The 19,469-nt window shown below is 37.5% G+C and overlaps 1 protein-coding gene across 1 annotated transcript in view; it reads left to right on the top strand.

The window, feature by feature from the left end:
- Nucleotides 1–19,469, top strand: part of Malrd1 (MAM and LDL receptor class A domain containing 1) — a 617,971-nt gene that overhangs the window by 93,346 nt on the left and 505,156 nt on the right. Inside the window, exons 11-12 of the mRNA XM_038334493.1 lie at nucleotides 8,051–8,148; nucleotides 15,748–15,921. Of these exons, the coding sequence (XP_038190421.1) occupies nucleotides 8,051–8,148; nucleotides 15,748–15,921 (272 nt within the window). The remainder of the gene's footprint in view (nucleotides 1–8,050; nucleotides 8,149–15,747; nucleotides 15,922–19,469) is intronic.

Below are 19,469 nucleotides of genomic sequence, written 5' to 3'. Positions count from 1 at the left end.
ATTGGTGCATCACATACAATTCAGTGAAGAATCCAAAAAGTTCTCTTTATAAGATTAAGTCTATTGCTTTTGGGATAATTGCTATTAATTTTTCCCAAAAATTAGCACAAGCTCTTTGCCATGGTTCATTGTCTTCCCATAACTTTTTTATTTTGTCAGAAGTGAAAGGCACTATAATCTCTACTGGGTCTATACCTGCTAATTGATGAAGTCTCAATTTACTTTTTATAATTAATTCAGAGACTTTTTCCACATAAGTTTTTAATTTTTTACTTGGTTTATTTATTAAAAAGATCCATTATAAGATAATATCATCCCTCTGCATCAAAATTTCTGTGGTAGAAACTGTGGAAGGTAATATGACTAGAATATAATTAAGATTTGGATTCATCCTATCCACATGTGCCTTCTGTAATTTCTTCTCAACAACTGTCAATTCCTTTTCTGCTTCAGCTGTTAATGCTCTGGGACATCATTTAAGTCTTTGTCACCACCTAAGGTTTTGTTTAAATGAATTATCAGATCAGGTGTTATACCAACAGCAGGTCGTAGACTAGAAATGTCTCCTAGGAATCTTTGAAAGTCATTAAGAGTCTGCAACTGGTCTTTCCTAATTTGTGCCCTTTGTGTTCTAATTTTCTGCAAACTTATTCTGTAACCTCGGTAAGTAGCATAATCTCCTCTTTGAATCTTTTCAGGAGCAATTTGTAATCTTCATTTAGGCAAAACTTTCTCTACTTCTTTAAACATTCTTTCTAAAGTATCTGCATTTGAATTAGGTAACAGAATGTCATCCATGTAATTGTAGATTTAGGAGCTTGCTTATGTATTATTTCCAATGGCTGACTTACAAAGTATTGGCACAATGTGGGGCAATTGAGCTTTCCATGATATCTCCTAGTAGGCTGAGAATTATTATAAGTAGGCACTGTGAACACAAATTTTTCTCTATCCTTTTCTCATAATGGTATAGTGAAGAAACAACCTTTCAAATCAATAACTGTAGGAGGCCATCCTTTTGGTAATAGAGAAGGCATAGGGATTCCAGATTGTAAAGGGCCCATAGGTTGAATAACCTTTTTGATAGCTCTAAGATCTGTTATCATTCTTCATTCTCCAGATTTCTTTTTAACAACAAATTCAGGAGAATTCCAAGGGCTGGTAGATTCTTCAATATGCTGAGCATCTAGTTGCTCTTATACCAGCTGTTCTAAAGCCTGCAGCTTTTCTTCTGTTAGAGGCCACTGTTTAACTCATATTGGTTTCCGAGTTAACCATTTTAAAGGCAGGGCTGTTAGTACCTCTGAAGGTTTATCAATTGCTTTGTGTTCTTGTACAGCCTGAATAGCTTGTGACATTTGTCTATAATATCTTCTAGTAACCGCCCTAGAAACATAAGATTGTTGGACTGCAGGAATGATAATCTGTGTATTCCATTGCTGTAATAGGTCATGACCGCACAAATTCATTGCAATATTAGCTACATGTGACCTCAGCCTTCTCTGTCTTTCTGGATCTATGCATTCAACCCATCTCATACTTTGTTTCACTTGAAATAGGGTTCCAATACCTAGGAACTGAACATCTGCCTCTTGAGGAGGCCTGTAGTAGGATGAGCAGGCTGTGTCCTGCTGCCTGGCTAGCTTGATCCCCTAAATAACCACAAAGAAATTGTATTAATTAAATTACTGCCTGGCCCATTAGCTCTAGCCTCTTATTGGCTAACTCTCACATCTTGATTAACTCATTTCTATTAAATCTGTGTATCACCATGTGACTGTGGATTACCGGCAAGATTCTAACCTATGTCTGTCTCAGGCTGGAGATTCACGGTGTCTACCTGACTCTGCTCTTCTTCCCAGCATTCTGTTCTGTCTACTCTGCCTATCTAAATCTGCCCTATCAAAAGGCCAAGGCAGTTTCTTTATTCAATCAATGAAAGCAATACAAATACAGAAGGACCTCTTACACCAAGGCCAATTCAGATGCCAAGATTCTGGAGTAATGATACTTACATCTGCACTTGTGTCTAGTAAGCCTTCAATAAAAATGCCATTTATACACACTCTTAGCTTTGGTCTTTGACCATTTATAGAAGTCTGCCAGAATATATGTTTCCTATGTCCTACTGGAGTTTTTGATTCATCCTCCACATCTGTTCAATCATCCAGACCAGTAAAGTCTTTTACAGTAGGCACTAGATTTTTAAATTTTTCTGGTGAGATATATTCTCCATAGTAACTGGGAGTGATTGGACCAGGTTTGTCATGGGGTCCTTCAAGAAGCCCCCAAAGAGTTTCCTGATGGTAACAGGTTGCCTTGTCAGTGTCAGTCTTTTGCTGACCTACATTGGTCCAATGCCACACTTCTTACATATACATGAAGGCTGAGTCCTCCTATTCTTGCCACTCCCAGAGGAGACATTATTCCTAGGAATTTCTTGTCTACAATTCCTTCTCAGATGTCTTATTTACCACAATTTAAACATTTGATATTTTGATGTCTCCTCATACCACTGGAAATTGCTTCTACCCAAGCTTCAGTAATATAGTTAAGTTCCCAACATTCATTGTTTGTAAGATCCATTTATCCATTAGTGCTGATCTGATCTTTAAAGGAAGGACCCAGGATCTTTTTGCATTCTAAGTTGGCATTCTCAAAAGCCAATGATTCAATTTGTACATGTCTAGCTTATGGATCTGTTACCCTCTATCTGTACAGCCTTTGTTAATCTTTGTAAAAAGTCACTAGAGGGTTCTCTCTGACCCTGTTTAACCCCAGTATATGATTCAGTTCTCTTCCCTGATCCTGAATTCTGTCTCAAGCATTTAAAGCTGTTGTGCTACACAGGAACAAGGTGTGTTCATCAAAAAGATTCTGATCCTGAGAATCAGAGTAAAGTGCCTCATCCAGAATTCGATCTTGGGAAACCTGAAGTCCTTTTGCTTTTCCCTGTTGCTCTAAATTTTTGCCTCTTCTCTCTAGTAGCACCTCCAAAGCAACTGAGGTTCATTTTCTAGGACTGCTGAGATTAACTGAATCCAATCTTGTGGCGTTACCTTGTTGCGTGAAGCCCATGTTTTGACCATTTCCCTAATGAAGGATGAATGTATTCCATAAGATACAGTTGCTTGTTTACTTTCCTTTAGATCAGTCATACATATGGGCTCCCATGTATATTTTCACTACGTTAAGGTATTTGGTGTCAGATGCTCTTTCTGATGATATCACTGGAAATACAGGTAGAACTCTGGTAAGCTATCCCAGAATTTGGTACATAGTGATTAGACTTCATTTTGTCTTTGTATCTTTTCTACCTGGTCATCAAATTTGATAAATTCCTCAATTTTTTAAAATCTTTTTACCACTGCCTTTTGTAAAGTTTGGATTTCCTGTCCATTGTTCTGTTCTAATGCCTGCATTGAGGATTTGAAGGTATGAAGTCTGTCCAGTAAAGGTAATATCTCATCCTTGGACATAAGTTTTATAACATGCGTATTTCTTTCCTGGAGAGACATTCTATCAGTAAATCTATCATAACCATTCAACAAAGTCTGACTAATACATAAACAACATGAATTCTCTCAAACAGTGTCTCAGCACACTCTATCATTGACTGGGTTTTGTTTGTCAAATTGGTTGTATCCTTCTCCAGAGTGCTAACTTTCCCTTTTCATTGTTCATTATTGGTCTGTTAAGACTGCATCATTTCTAAGAGTGCCTTATTCTTGGCCCTATTATCAAACCATGTTTTTAAGGAGAAAATAAGAAGGACAAGCTAATCCCTAGAATCAAATAGCGGGATGTAGGAGGGAAATTATATAAATCTTGCATAACATCATACAAGGTATAAGTAAAAAAAATCTATTGAATTCTTGGATTGTTAAATTGTCTGCCATCTTTCCCTTTTATATTACAAATCTTACCTGTGGTTGAGTTTGAGCTGGAGTAGGTGCAATAACCGTTACCTGCCAGTAGGTGTTGCGGCACACTTGTAGCCATGTGGCCAGCTTGAATCTGAATTTAGTGTTAAATACTGTAAGATATGCTCAAATTAAAAACAGTTATTCAGTGTAAATCACAGACTGTGAGCTCCACGGGCATTCCTGACTGGTCTGCAGCCCCAGGAGCACAAAGAGAACAAGATGGCAATGCCAAACAGAGACACCTGGGGAAGCCCGCATCCCACCTGTGCTTCTGTGAGCACTGGAAAATCTGGACGCAGAAACCAGCAGCTCAGTCACAGGTGGTCCAGGTGCCTGAGGAAGTGGAGCAGCTCTGAGATGTCTAATGAGGAAAATATGAAGAACCCTGGCTAGCGGCTACTCAGGGCTGCTACGTGGGAATTCTATACCAAACGAATGGCGTGGAGCCGATGGTGGCTGGCTAGAACAGCTGGAGACCCGAGACCCACGATTCGGTGCCAACTGTTGAAGTTAGCTTGATTCAGGAAATAACCAGGATAGCTAGAAGACAAAACAATTATATTTTTATTTATTATAAGGGGAAAACCCATGAAACAGGAACTAGAAGTCCAAGCTAAGCTGTGCTGCAAGGAAACCACATGAGAGAGGGCATCTGGGCTGCATGTTGTTTTTTCAGGATCTCAGGAAGCCACACCCTAACTTGGTCCCACCTCTTAAACATAATTGGTTGGCAAAGATTCCCCATCAAGACCTGTATCAAATTCATTGTCTGTTTAAAGAGTGGCAGGTAAGGCCTGAGAAAGCAAGCTCCATGAAACTCAGGTCCAAATGGATCAAAGGCCTCAACATAAAGCCAGCCACACTGAACCTTACAGAAGAGAAAGTGGGAAGTACACTTGAACGCATTGGCACAGGAGACCACTTCCTAAATATAACCCCAGTAGCACATATACTGAGAGAAACCGTTAATAAATGGGACCTCTAGAAGCTGAAAAGCTTCTGTAAGGCAAAGTACACAGTCAATAAGACAAAACAACAGCCTATGGGGTGGGAAAAGATCTTCACTAACTCCACATCAGATAGAGGTCTGATCTCCAAAATATACAAAGGACTCAAGAAATTGGTCATCAAAAGGACAAATAATCCAAACAAACAAACAAACAAACAACCCCAAAACATAGTACAGACCTAAACAGAGAACTCTCAGTAGAGAAATGTAAAATGGCTGAAAGACTCGTTAGGAAATGTTTAACATCCTTAGTCATCAGAGAAATGCAAATCAAAACAACTCTGAGATTCGATCTTACACCTGTAAGAATGGCCAAGATCAAAAACACTGATGACAACTTATGCTGGAGAGGTTGTGGGGTAAATAAAGAGAAACACTCTTTCATTGCTGGTGGGAATGCAAGCTGGTACAGCCACTTTAGATGTCAGTGTGGTGATTTCTCAGAAAATTAGGAAACAACCTTCCTCAAGACCCCATAATACCACTTTTGGGTATATATAAAAAGGATGCTCAATTGTGCCACAAAGACATGTGCTCAACTATGTTCATAGCAGCTTTGTTTGTCATAGCCAGAACCTGAAAACAACCTAAATGCCCTTCAACAGAAGAACGGATAAGGAAAATGTGGTACATTTACACAATTGAGTGCTACACAGTGGAAAAAAATGACATCTTGAATTTTGCAGGCAAATGGAGCTAGCAAACATCATTTTGAGTGAGGTAACCCAGATACAGGAAGACAATTATCACATGTACTCACTCATAAGTGGCTTTTAAACATAAGGCAAAGAAAACCAGCCTACAAATCACAATCCCAGAGAACCTACACAACAATGAGGACCCTAAGAGAGAAATACATAGATCTAATCTACATGGGAAGTAGAAAAAGACAAGACCTCCTGAATAATTTGGGAGCATGGTGACCATGGGAGAGGGTTGTGACAGAGGAGAGAGCCAAGGAGGGGAACAGAGAAAAATATAGATCTCAATAATAAAAAAAAAATAGTAAGACTCTTAAAAAAAAGAGTGGCAGATAACCAGGTCATCCAATATATAGACTCTGAATTCTGACCCCCTTAAATTAGCACTATGTAGTTGAAATTTGTTCATGCTAATAATTGCAGTGATTTTCCTTCTTTTTGACTCTTGAGCAATATTTCGTTTGGGGGACTAACCACATTTTATTTACTCACTTATCAAGTAAAGAGACTTGGACTGTACGGGTCTCAGTTCTGACTGATAGACATTTTCACTTATCCTGTATGTTCTGTCAAATGCTTGTAATATTTTTCATGTTACTTACTTAGGGGCTCCTCTATTTTGGGTTCTTTGTCACCTGTATAAAATAAATGTTCTACAACCCCTTTTTATGTGCTTATTCCTAAGGGGTTTCCTCTACCAGTGCACAGGTCAGAACACACAATCTCAGAGACAGTAGCTATATAGACTCAGACCCTCTGAAATAGCGATAAGCACTGTTAACTGCTGATTCATCCCTTTCTATCCCATTGGATGTGTTTATTCTCACGGAGGTTCCTCCATCAGTCAATACACCAGAAGTGTTTTAAAATTTAAACCCTGAACTCAATGTCTTTAGCAATTACATTTTCCCTAAATATCTAATATTATTCTGTCTGTAAATAATGACAATTCTTTCCTGATTTTAACCTTCTGTGAACTCAAGTGTGTGTGCATGTGTGCATGTGTGTATGCTTGCTTATGTAGAGTTTTTAACTGTCCATGTTCTTCATCTGCATGGGATAAAGCCTCTGGGAATTGCTGAATGGAAGTAGTGGTATCTGCTGGGCTTCTTTTAGTCTTATCTCCAGGGATATATCAAAAATTCATCCTAGAGTGCCATGTTTGCTTAATCCAGTTGTCTGTAACTTTCCTTTTGGCTCATAATATAATTTGTTTTTGAAAAAAAAGTCATGAACATGAGGTGAAATTTATCAATTAAGCGTTTTAGCATCTTTTTTGATAGTCTTGTGATATTCAGATTATCCTTTTTGTTTATTGTAGAGATTGATTTTTAAACACTAGGGTCATTCTAACCATTCCTGAGCCAAACTTGTTAGGCTGATTTTGTTTAACCTACTCTTTATTTGTGTACTCATATATGTATGTTTACCTATGATTTTTACCTATGTTCATTAACAGACTGGTCTTTCCATTTTTAAGACACAGTCTAATTTTCAGGCCATTACATGAAACAAGCACGTGTCTGCAAATGTAAAATGTGTAAACATGGGCAGTACTCTAGGATGCAGTACATTTTGATTACAAAGTCCCCCTGTTTTTAGTGTACTCAGCATTGACCTGAATCCAGGAAAATTACTGTCTGAATGAGGTGTTTTCTAAGTCGAAACAGTTGGATTTCTATTTTGTCTACAGACTGTGTTTCATTCTGCCTGTCACTTTGTGGTCCTCAAAGAGCAGGATCAGACACCGACATTGCTTGGCATTGGTTTCTTTGTGAGTTTTCAATATTCAAGGTGGCTCTCCCTCATGCAGCTCAGAGCATATGATCTTCCAAGCTGCTAAAATATGCTGTCCCTTGCGCATTTGCTGTGAGTACGTCCATGTCAGTTAAAGTCTAAAAGCAGTTATTTTCTTAATGTTCAGATTAGATCTTTAATTAAGCTCTCATCCCCTCCAGCATAGACAACAATGTCAACCATGTAAGCCCCAAGAGGGACCAGACTCATCGCATACATGCATCTCCTTCAGTGCATGTTGAAGAGACTTAAAAATAAAACTCCCACGAGAATTTCCTAAGGGCATGTGGAATATCTAATTGTAAACTTGAAAGCTTCATTTAATTTGATTTCAAACTCTATGACAGGCGTTAAAGCAATAAAAATGTTTGTTTAGGTAATTTGCATTCAGTGTTTATCTTTTATCAATTAAATTTTGTTTTAGATATTTAATATTATACATATGAAGTTCTCTGGTTATTCACAGAACCTAGTAGTAAATAGTGGGAATGTGATTTTTTTAAAACCTGATTTACAGTTGAGTCAGGCCAAGGAGGTCAAGGAGGCCAAGTGCTAAATGTGCACAGAACTGGCAACTGCCTACGTGACTTCACATTTGTTTCTGTTTCTTTTTCCAGGATCATTTATTTATTTTGGCCCACAGCAGTCTACTGGGGTGGCCAGGCTTGGAAGTCCTATCCTTACCAAATCCCCTACTGCCTCTACTCCATGCCAGGTAACCAGCTCTGCTGAGCCTCCACTGTCTGTTCTGTGGTTCCATCTTTGACCTCAGATTGTATTGACAGCAAATGCCTGCCGTGTTTTCTTATCACTTTTCATGATGCTTTAAGAGGTTTCCAGGAGCTGTTTTGGTCTGAAATATTCTGTCCTTCTAAAAGACTACAAAATACCACATACACTGCTCTCTTATAGGGCCTGCTAGAGCTTTTGTAATTTTACATCCTTGTCATGTGGGCCTTTCAATAATCTAAAGTGGATGGTCTTTGCCTAATGTACTACCGGTTTTGCTCAAGAGTGTAAGTTTATTTGAATAAAATCAGTTAAGTAAGTGCCAGTCGAGAGGAAGCTAAAATATTGAGAAAGGATGGATATATGCAGAAAAACTACAATTATTTTGATATTTTTTTCAGTGAGTTAGTAAGTTTGTTAATGCTGCCAAACACACAACAGGAAGTGAAATTTTCATTCCATTTCAATACAACAGAGAAGGAAGCATATCTGGGCAGGGATTTAGATCTTTGGTTTGTCACTTTCAATTGTGATACATATTGTTTGACCATGACTTTGGAGATAGTGTCTCTACTGAAATGATTAGTTTTAGTGTACATCCTTCCTATGGCCATAATGATAAAAATTAATTAAATAATGCCCTGCATTTGGCACATAGTATATGTGATGGTTAATTTTCAGCTTGAGAGGGTGAAGAACCTGTGTGGAAATGAAGTTTTGGATATGTCTATGATAGTATTTCCAGAAAGGCTAGGCAGAAAAGGGAAGATCTACCTCTAATGTGGAAGACCTCATCCCATCACCTAGGGTTCTGAAAAAATACAAAAGTGAAAGCAAGCCAAGCATCATCTTTGTTTCCTCCCAACATAAGCAACATACTCAGGTACCTCACACTCCCCTGCCATACAGCAGAGTCATATTCCTGCAGGAAAGGAAGGGGTTGCATAGAGCTAGGAAAGAAAACCCTACGTTAAAAAGAACCCAGGATCTGGAACACACCAGCATTCTTTAAGAAAAGCTGCCGACATGGAGTGGATCTGGCCCTAAATAGAGGCTGAGTATGCTATATGACATCCCTATCATGATGGTTAATAACCGGAAGCCATGAACCACAATAAATCCTTTCTGAACTTAAGTTGCATTTGTCTTGCATTTGAACATGGCAGCGGGCAAAGTCATTAAGACAATAGGTATTTACTAAACAATCCTTTGGTTTTCTATAAGACCCAACTCTTATACCAGAAGTGCCTGTTCATCTTGTTTATTTTTGCAGAGGTTGAGCATACCTTTAATTCAAAAGATTTAGCTTATTTTTAAATGATCTGGTCTTTACAGATAAGAAAATAATGACTGAAAAAAATCCTGAAGCACACAGTAAATTCATGCCTCTACATACATTTACTCAAACATCCTTGATGATGAATTGCTTATCATCTAGAGTTATAAATCTAATTATGTTTTTTAGTTTGGGACAGATCTGAGTGTAAATGCCTCGAGTTTTAATGGGTTGTCAGTTTCTTTTTTGTTTTTTTTACTTTTTCCCCCTCCCATATCTTTGCGGGGATGAAAATTAAAGTCACTGTTTATCTTCCTTCCATTTCTACCTTAGCCAAATGCCCTCACCATGTTTCTACCTCTCCTTTATTTTAATTAAACTCTCTGTGATAGAATGATATAGATTTTTTTAGAAGCCCCAGGAGCAATTCTCCACACTTTACAAAGTACTTTACAAGCTTACCTAGCCTCAATTCAAGGTCATACACTAAGTTATAGACACAAAGTCACCAAGAGAAAGAGAATGGGATGTATTAATTTTGCCCTCATTCCATGTACTTGGAAACAAGTATTAAGATGGTTTTCTTAGGATTCACTGATTGTCACTGAAAAAGCCATGTGTGTGTGTGTGTTCTTTTTGAAGATGCCCTGCATATTTCATCACTATATGTTTGTTGATGACCATTATTTATTGTTAGCCATCGAGATGCCAGGTTTTCATCAATGTTGAGGAAATTTTTTGTGTTTTTGGTGATATGTATAACTTCACTGGGGGTGATTTTTCAATAGATCCCAGTGTGTACCACATTCCTGATGATTAATGTTGACCTCAGAACTAAAGCTTTATCCCCAGTAGCTGAGTTAAAGGTTCCCTATTTTAAACGTAAAAAGAAAGTGCTTCAAAGAACCACTACCGACTTGCAGAAGTATTTGGTTTTCTTTTTTGGAAGAAACTGTTTCAATTTTAACCATCTTTGAGCTGGAGAGGAGTCAGGGCTACTTGATAGCACATTCTAGCCTAGAAAGAAGCAATAGACTACAGGGAGGCCATCTGTGGCCGGAGTTACAAATAGCTAATGCTCTCCCTCAGAGTCTTTCTCTCAGTGTATAAAATGTCCTTACTTCTAAGCACAGGGTAATGTATGGTGCTTTCAGAAAAGTTACAGAGGAAGCAACCAAACCAAGTTCCTATCTTCTTAGGTAATTGGAAAATTACCTCTGCTTCTCTGATTCAGAACATATTGATAATAGTTCTGTTTATGGAACAAATGCTCTTCATTATAAAATAATGCAGGAAAGCAATAAAATAACCCAAGTTGGGCGCTGTGATATGATTAAAGCCTCCATCTTATGAAATGATGTGATTATCTTCCCCCTCCACAGTCATATCAGGCTGATACCATTAAGGCCAGTTTCTGAAGACTTTAAAGGAACCTGAGCTTTCTTCTGAGTCACCTTTTCTAATAGCACAATTTAGGGTCATTTTGTATGAATTACCCTGTACTTTGTATATAGTCAACACATGGCTCCAACATGTACGTTGTTCCCGCAGCTTGTCATTGTTCACAATGAGGACTTTAATTTAGAAGCTTCAAATGTCACTTCAGCCCCTCGTGGAAACTTGGCACATTGCCTACAAATAGGAGATAGGACAAACAGAACACATGTGGACCAGCAGTCATCATTTCTCATTGATGTTGAAGTGTAGTTATTGGTTGTAATTAGCTAGGAAATATGAAATATGAAGGATATTAATGTGAGCATTAATATTTTCTGAGTTCGCATTTGTTGCTGCCAAAATGCCACAGTGGTTTACTTTTAGGATTTTGCCATTAAAGTCAGAAAGCAGATAATATGAACCTGGAGCTTTCAGTTTTTTTTTTTATTAATTCCTCAGCTATTCTGCAATTGTTTTAATGTGGCTGTGCTTGAACGTAATTCACGACGTTCTCTTTTAAAACATACACATGAGAAAACCAGGGCAAAGGTGGATGTGAAGGGGGTTGTCTTTTATACTAAAGTTCCCAAGGAGCAGACTCTCCATATCTGAACCTAGGTTTCTCAGCCAAAGCATGGAGAGGTATATGTGCTATAGGACCAAAGATGTTCTTATTCTAGATGTTAAAATATGTAGCAAGTCTGACAAAAATAGAAATAAACAGGATATATAGTCTGTTGTGAAACCAGAAAGTAGAGCTAGCTGAGAGCACGGAATATACACCCGAGAAAGGGTAACAAACCCATGACCTGGAGTTCTGAGATAGGGAAGGATATTAGTTACTTCTCAGTTGCTATGATAAAATGTCACACCAAAGCAACTTACAGGAGAAAGAGTTTATTTGTAGTTATGGTTTCAGAGGGATAAGAGCCCATCATAGAGGAGAGGCACAGTAGCAAGCAGCAGTCACGGCAGCTGCATCAGGAAGCTCACATCTTGAACCACAAGCATGAAGCAGAGAGAGTAAACTGGGAGTGGTTTTAATCTCTCAAAACCCATCCCTGTGACACACTTCCTCCAGCAAGGTCACACCTCCTAAACCTCCCCCAAACAGCACTATCAACTGGCCAGCAAGTGTTCATATGCCAGAGCTCATGGAGGGTATTCTCATTTAAGCCAACCCAGAAAGACAATGGGGCAAAGACTGTGAGAGATATGGGGAAAGAGAGAGAATTTGAAGTAACTTTTTGAATGGAGATAAATCAACACTGTATAAAGAAGAAAGCTCAAATATTGGGGAAATGGCTTTCAATACTAAGTAAGATAGATACTAGGGTATTGTTTAGAGACTTACAAAGAGTCACTAGATCTGGCTTACTGCTGTCAGTTAACTGAAAAGGAACCTTCCCTGTGTACTAAAATGCATATGTGTGTGTATGCTTTTCCACACTTCTTTTTTGCATTAAGAAAACCATGTTTGGGTATTTTGCCTGCATGTATATCTCTGTATCACATGCCTGCAATACCCATGGAGCACAAAAGAAGGCATCAAATTCCCTGGATCTGAAATTACAGATGTTTTTGAGCTGCCATGTGGGTGCTGATCATCAAACCTGGGTCCTCTGGTAGAGCAGACAGTGCTCATAACTACCCAGCCATCTTAGTATAAAACAAATGTAAAAATTCCAGTCTTTATGTTAATATTGTATTCAATTGTCTATAATGGTATAATTTTAAGCATGATACAATGATAATTTTAAGCTCTGTTTAAAGTGATATCCTACAATGATAAAAAAATTCCTGTGTTTTTCTTGAGCATTTAAGATGATGAGTATCACTGAGACACTGAAGTTCTCTCCTTGCTGTGTTTTAATTTATATTTAAATATCTACAAAATGTTATACCTTTGTTATTTCACTAGTGTTCCTTATTTTCCTCCACTCCCACTGAATACTCTAGATTCCTAAGAACATCTAAGACATTATCTATTTTAGATGCTTTTCTTCCATCCTCCTTCCTTATTCCCTTTCCCTTTCTTCTGCCTTTACTTCCTCTCTAAATATTTACAGGAATTAAACTCCTATATAGTCCATTTATTCTCTTTTTCTCCTTCAATGTGTTAATAGAATACCCACTATACACAGATTGCTGTAATGGGTCTGCAAGGAATTTAAGAGATGCCTCATGATCTTGAGTTTAAAGCATAGAGGTTTACCAGTGAGACAGTCTCGAGGTTTTCACCATTGATGAGTATCTATTTAAAATCCCAGTTGTACTAAGTTTTGTTCAATGACTTCTCCCTTAACAGTACTAAATTTGAAAAGGCTTTGGAAGGTTGCTTGGTCTGTACTAAACTGAAGGATTTAAGTCTATACAATGCGAATTCTCTTAAATATAACTTGTAAGCTCCTCTGCTGTTGAATATGGATCTCCTAGGCATTTATGTTTAGCGACTATTAAAATGACTTCACAGTAGTGAAGAGCTGAATGACAGTTTGACAGCTCAAATACTAACGGGGTATGAGCATCTCATGCACAACCAGGTTTAAAGCCCCCTTTGCATATTCACAAGCTGGGAACATGGCAAGACTTACAGCAGGGATCTAAAATTTAATTGCCATCGAGGAACAAGGCCTCACTTTCCATGGCATTTAATTAAATGCTTCCTTTTGACTCTATATTTCTAATTTACCTGTCAAGGTCTGAACTTAGGTAAGCATAACAACAAAATCTAAGATGCAATGGACAATCAGAGATATTGTTCTGATCAGGTCTCCACATCTACACAGGAAAATAATTGAGATACAGAGTGATTAGTATCTTGCACCGAAGAACTAGAAAAGAATATTTAAAACATTCTTCTTACCAGCCAAAAGCCTCCTTTTTTGAACGCACCATTTTTCTTTAAGATGTCTCTACAGCTTTCTTTAGTGCTCTCGATATGATAATGGGTAGGATGAAAAATCACTGTGCATCTGAAGTTCATTTTGTGGAAGTTTTGAAAAAGATATTATGCAGAATGAATCATCCTCAGACTGAAAGGATTAATCTCTTTCTTACACAGTACCAGGTCCCGAAAGAGTGCCTGGGAAATGTTGGTAGAACAAATAAGTTCCGATTCCTTGTTAGAGCTACTGTCAGAAGCGAACAGAGAACTCCTTTCATTCTCTTTAGTATATTGTTAAGACACCAGTCCCTTAGATGCTGTCCTCATTAATGATGACTAAGGAGAAAAATTATTAAAATTTTCTAACCTCCTAAAGAATATTTTATGTGCCTTAAATAATTGATGAATAGTATCCCATCAGCATTCAAGTTCACCAATAATATCATAATAGAAAAATTAATGTACTTATTTGTTATAATTTGCTGTATTGAAAAAAACTAACTTTTAGAGAAAGCTTTTACTAGTTTTGGGTTTGAGTAAAAGTAGCATATATAATTATTCCCAATGTTGTAACTTTGAATCATGCACAACCCAGATTTACAGAAGCAATAGGGTAGGAACCAAGGAAATGTCTCTGGGAGTAGAGTGGGAGGACCCATGACTATTCTGGCAAAGAAAAATCCTCAAACTTATTTTGTTATGCAAATTTTTATTTTGATTTATTGATGCAATTTTGACAAATATTAAAAATAACACAGATGTCCATATATTTTTCTCAGGGGAGAAATACAAAAGGTTCAGGGAAAGTCATTAGTATTTTGTGAAACTGAACTTATTCTGGGTTATTTTAATTTTGTTTTTAAAAGAAATTATTATATTCACTTAGAGGGGTATATATGTGGGTCTGTGAGGGTTATAGAACAACTTCCATGAGTTGCTGACAGGCATTAAGCGTGGGTATTGGCAGCAGCAATAGCCTTACCCTCTAAGTCATTATGCTCGACCATTAGTTTTTATTTTTTAAAAATGTTTTCCTCATATAATATATCCTGATTATGATTTCCTCATATAATATATCCTGATTATGATTTCCCTCTCTATACTCTTCCCAGTTCCTTCTATTCCTTTTCCCTCCTATCCAGATCCACCCCTTTTATGTCTCTCATTTAAAAAAAATCAAGCTTCTAAGGAATAATAATATAATAAAATAAAAACTGACACATTGGAATACGGCAAAACAAAAGCAAACAGAAGGAAATAAGGCACAGAAAACAGATATGTGCTCAGAGACTCACACATTCACACTTTCTAACCCCATAAAATCATTAAACTGAGATGCCATAATATACACCCGAAGGACCTAGAGGGTAAAAAGAGAGAAATCTGTAAATAAAATATAGCAAACTAAAGATATACAATAAGACTAAAATTAAAGCAAAAGAAGCATTGATGCAACATTATGAGATGAAGAATCATCAAAGTAGTTCAGTTTGTTTTCCTTTGGCTGTCTGCTGCCGGGCACACAGTCTACCCTCAACAAGTTAGTTTCCCTAGTGACACTCCCTTAGGGAAAACTAAACTTTCTTTTACTGGTGTTTATCAATTGGAGATGGTTTCTGGGTGAGTGTTGGGGCCATGTGTCCACTTATTTTAGTTCTAGGACCCCATCTGGTGCAGATCCATGTAAGACCTGTGCAGGCTGCCTCAGTCTCTATGAGTTCATATGTACTTTGATTATGTTCGTTTAGAAGGCCATGTTTTCTTGGCCTTTCTTCATCTCCTGTGGTTCTTACATTTTGTCCTTCCTCCAGAGTTCCCTGAGCCCTGAGGGGAGGGATTTGACAGACATCACATTTAGGAGGAGTGTAAGGGCAATCTGGCTACAATATCTGTTATCTTATTGATGGCCTACTATTTTAAATTATTGACAAACTACACTAGATTGTTAAATGAATATGCATATAATTCCAAACTTTTCTCTACAGGTTTTGTTTTGGTATTATTTATCTGAACATTCACGTCTCTCTGTTTTCACAAGAACATCGTTAGATGGCAGCTTGCTAAAGCAGAGTGAAGTTACCAGGCTCCCTGAATCTCAGTGGAGCCAAGCAAAAGTCGATCTTCATGCAAAAGCTGGAGAGTCAACTTTTCCTTTCCAGGTAAGCATGTAAGCAATGAATGCAGCTCATCAGAAGGTACATGTTTCATACTAATCATTTCTGGCAACAAAATAGTACATCCAATGAATATTTGCAGTATTAATGAGGCATTAATGTTCAAGAACTAGTAGATAGCTACTATGACCTATAACTATTACTAATAATTATGTATGGAAGTATAACAACTATCAGCAATAAAACTTAACATCAGATGGCTGAAAGAAAAGAAATTTGGAAAGAACATAAGGGCTGGAAGGTGAGGAAGAGTGTCCTTAAACAGTGCCACTTAGAATTGACACAGAGGCTGCCACCATGGACACACAGTAGCTATGAATACTTACACAAGGCTGGATCCACCAGAATACATCATGGATAGAAGGGCCACCCATGACGGCACATCTTTATTCATTAGGCAGCTAATGAATCAGGTTGCTGGAGGGGAAGAGATTTCATTTTCTCTAAATGGAGTATGGAGGTGATACAATGAGGTTCATAGGGAAAGGAATAGGGATAACACAGGGTAAGGAGGATGAATATAACCACAGTTCATTGGATATATGCATAAATGTCAAAAGTGAAGAAAAAGAATGTTTTTCTAAGTGAGTATGGCATATCTGGGGTGACAAAAGTGATTTGGATTGTGCCTACATATTCACCATACTGCTCTCGTCCAATAACACAAGAACATTTGCTACCTTTGATTTTGTTGTCTTGCTCATTGGTAAAAGCAGGTGACTATAGCTCACTCTCTAAGTGGATGCAATAGTTTCCAACTTTCTGGACTGTGATTTTCTTCTAAATGATTTATGGCAGGGAAGTCACAATAGCAAGAGGCTGAAGGAGCTGGTCACATGGCTTCTGAAATCAAAAAGTAGAGAGAGAGAGAGAAAGAGAGAGAGAGAGAGAGAGAGAGAGAGAGAGAGAGAGAGAGAGAGAGAGAGAGAGAGAGAGAGAGAGAGAGAGAGAGAGAGAGAGAGAGAGAGAGAGAGAGACAGAGAGAGAGAGATGAAAGCTACTGGTTAGATGTCTTTTTCCATTTTACACTGCGCAGATAATGGTTTTACCCACTTGGAAGATAGGTGTTCCAAGATTAATGGACATAATCAAGATAATCCCCACAGGCATGCCCAGGGGCCATTCCCCAAATTATTCTAGATCCTGCCAACTTGAAGGCTACACATCTTCTGAAAACCAGCTGCGTCCTCTAAAAATGGAAACTGGAATGGAAAAAGGGGATAAGTTGAGCCTCCTCAGTGCCCTCTTCAACCATCCCTCATCAGTTAACTGCGGCTGTTCCCTTCATTACAAAGAGTAGCAGTAGGTGGCAGCAATGCCACTGCAAGTCAATTCCTGCCAGTAAACATTGGAATATGAAACAAACATTAATTTTATGACTATTCACTTTATAGAAGCATTATAAGGATTAGATATTTCTACATAAATGTAAAATACAGACAATCCAGCATGAAGTAGCTTACACACAAGGGAGCTGTTATTGTAGATGTGGTGATTATTACCTCCATATTGCTTAGAAATAGTGGATATGTAATAATTATTAGGATTTCTTCATATTTTTAAAAGGGGGCCCTTTTTGGATTCAATAGTTAGAGACCTCCTTAGTTAGAGAAATCTGTGGATTCAATGCCAACATTAATGGATAAGACAGGGCTGATGGCTTCTTTTGGGAGAAAACCAAGACCACCCATGGATTCAACTCAGTGTTACTCACTATTGCCTTTGGTAGAAAACAAAAAAACAAGATAAATTTATTCTTTAGTGTTTGTATTCTACATTCCATTGCTTCAGTGTTCTCATTTTTTATTTAGATGGAAGCTCATCAAACCAGTCTATCAGAGTTCGCTGTTGACTGCCATTGAGAAGGAAAGAGAATAGCTGTTGATAGGTCTAGCTGTGTGCAAAATGAGCAGAAATGCCTGCCATTCCTTTCTGTGACCTGAAATTCTCCACTGTTACTGGAGAATTTCAATAAAGTGTAGATTTTATTCTCTCTAAAATTACTTGTTTGGGGTTTGAGTTTTGGATTTGATTTGTTATACAAATTGAGCCTACCCCTCACTATCATACTAGCTCAGTGGAAGAATGGTTGGTGGATTTGTGTGTGTGTGTGTGTGTGTGTGTGTGTGTGTGTGTGTGTGTGTGTGTGTGTGATGTGTTGACCTCAGATGGTGAGAGTTTCTGGTATGGCTCTGCACTACCAATCCCATGTTCTAGTCCCATGCCTGTGACTCAGCACCATGCTTTGGCTTTTATTTCCAACAATCCTTGACATTGGGCTTTTGCTGAACCTTCTTCATGCTTAATTCAATCAAGAACAGGTGTGAATTCTCCTCTGGACTTTCGTTTGTCTTTCTTTAATCCTTTTATATATTTACTGAAGAACACATTTGGTTTAGAAAACACAGACAAGTGAAAAAAATCAGAGGGATGAATCCCTTAATCATTTACCAAATTTTATCATTGTAAGTTTATAATCTCAAATCAGAAATTTCTGAAATTAAACTCGAAAGCAGTATCCTTTGGAAAATTGAGAGTTAAAAACCTAACCTGACATGAATCAATGTGAAATCTTTGGATAGTTTATTTAACTCTGCATTTGATTTTACTCCTGTGCTCATTTTACTTTTGCTGATTTCCCATAGTGTAACTGGTAAGAAATATTACCCTTAACCTCAAACTATTTGAAGCCTGAACCCATCTGGCCCCCATAAACTTTGGATAATAATTGTTGTCTTTCAATAACTTTGATATATAGAGCAGTTAAGATTTTGTACATTTTTTTTAAAATGCAAATAATATATAAAATGTGCATACTTATATGCTTTAAACAATTTTTTCTACAAGAGGATATACATTTATAACATGTTTATAGCCAGTAATTCATATAAAAATAAATATACATGTAGTCATACATTGAAAAGGTATCAGCAGTTTGTTTGCTCACATATTAGCATTAATTATTCAAAAAGATACAGCTTTGGTCTTGTACCTTTTATCACCTATACTTGAAAATACTGATATTATATTGGTCTTGATATGATTTCTCTAACTATATATTTTAAGTCCTGAAGCTATGTATGGAGATTCTAGCTAGCTACGAGTTCATATATCAACAACAAACAAAGATGATATGGTGCCCATAAATATTCTATCTAGTGCTCAAATCTGAAGATATTTAAAGTGAGTATTTAAGAAAAACTCCAAAGTTTGAACACTTAAGTTTAGTGGGCTGCATGATTTAAGGGTGGCCTTGGTCTCGGTTTGATCATTGGCTTCATATGCTTAAGCTCTGAACCTATTTATTTAGGGTAATCCAATCCAGTCTAAACACAAGAAAGAAGAAAGGCCTTGGATTATGAGACCTATGTATTTCATTTGAAGCATGAAATTTGGATGCAGTATGGTGCTTTGATGTGAATTGGAGACCACAACAGGGAACAAATTACTTTGAGTTTCCTAGGAAATAATCACCTTTAGTTCTTAGGATTTTCAATGTCCTGCTGGGAAAGGATTAGACTTTCTGTTGATTC

This window comes from Arvicola amphibius, chromosome 6 (assembly GCF_903992535.2).
Source record: "Arvicola amphibius chromosome 6, mArvAmp1.2, whole genome shotgun sequence".
NCBI classification, from domain to species: domain Eukaryota; kingdom Metazoa; phylum Chordata; class Mammalia; order Rodentia; family Cricetidae; genus Arvicola; species Arvicola amphibius.
Note: the sequence above shows the minus strand (reverse complement) of the source record. Positions and strands in the feature narration are given on the sequence as shown.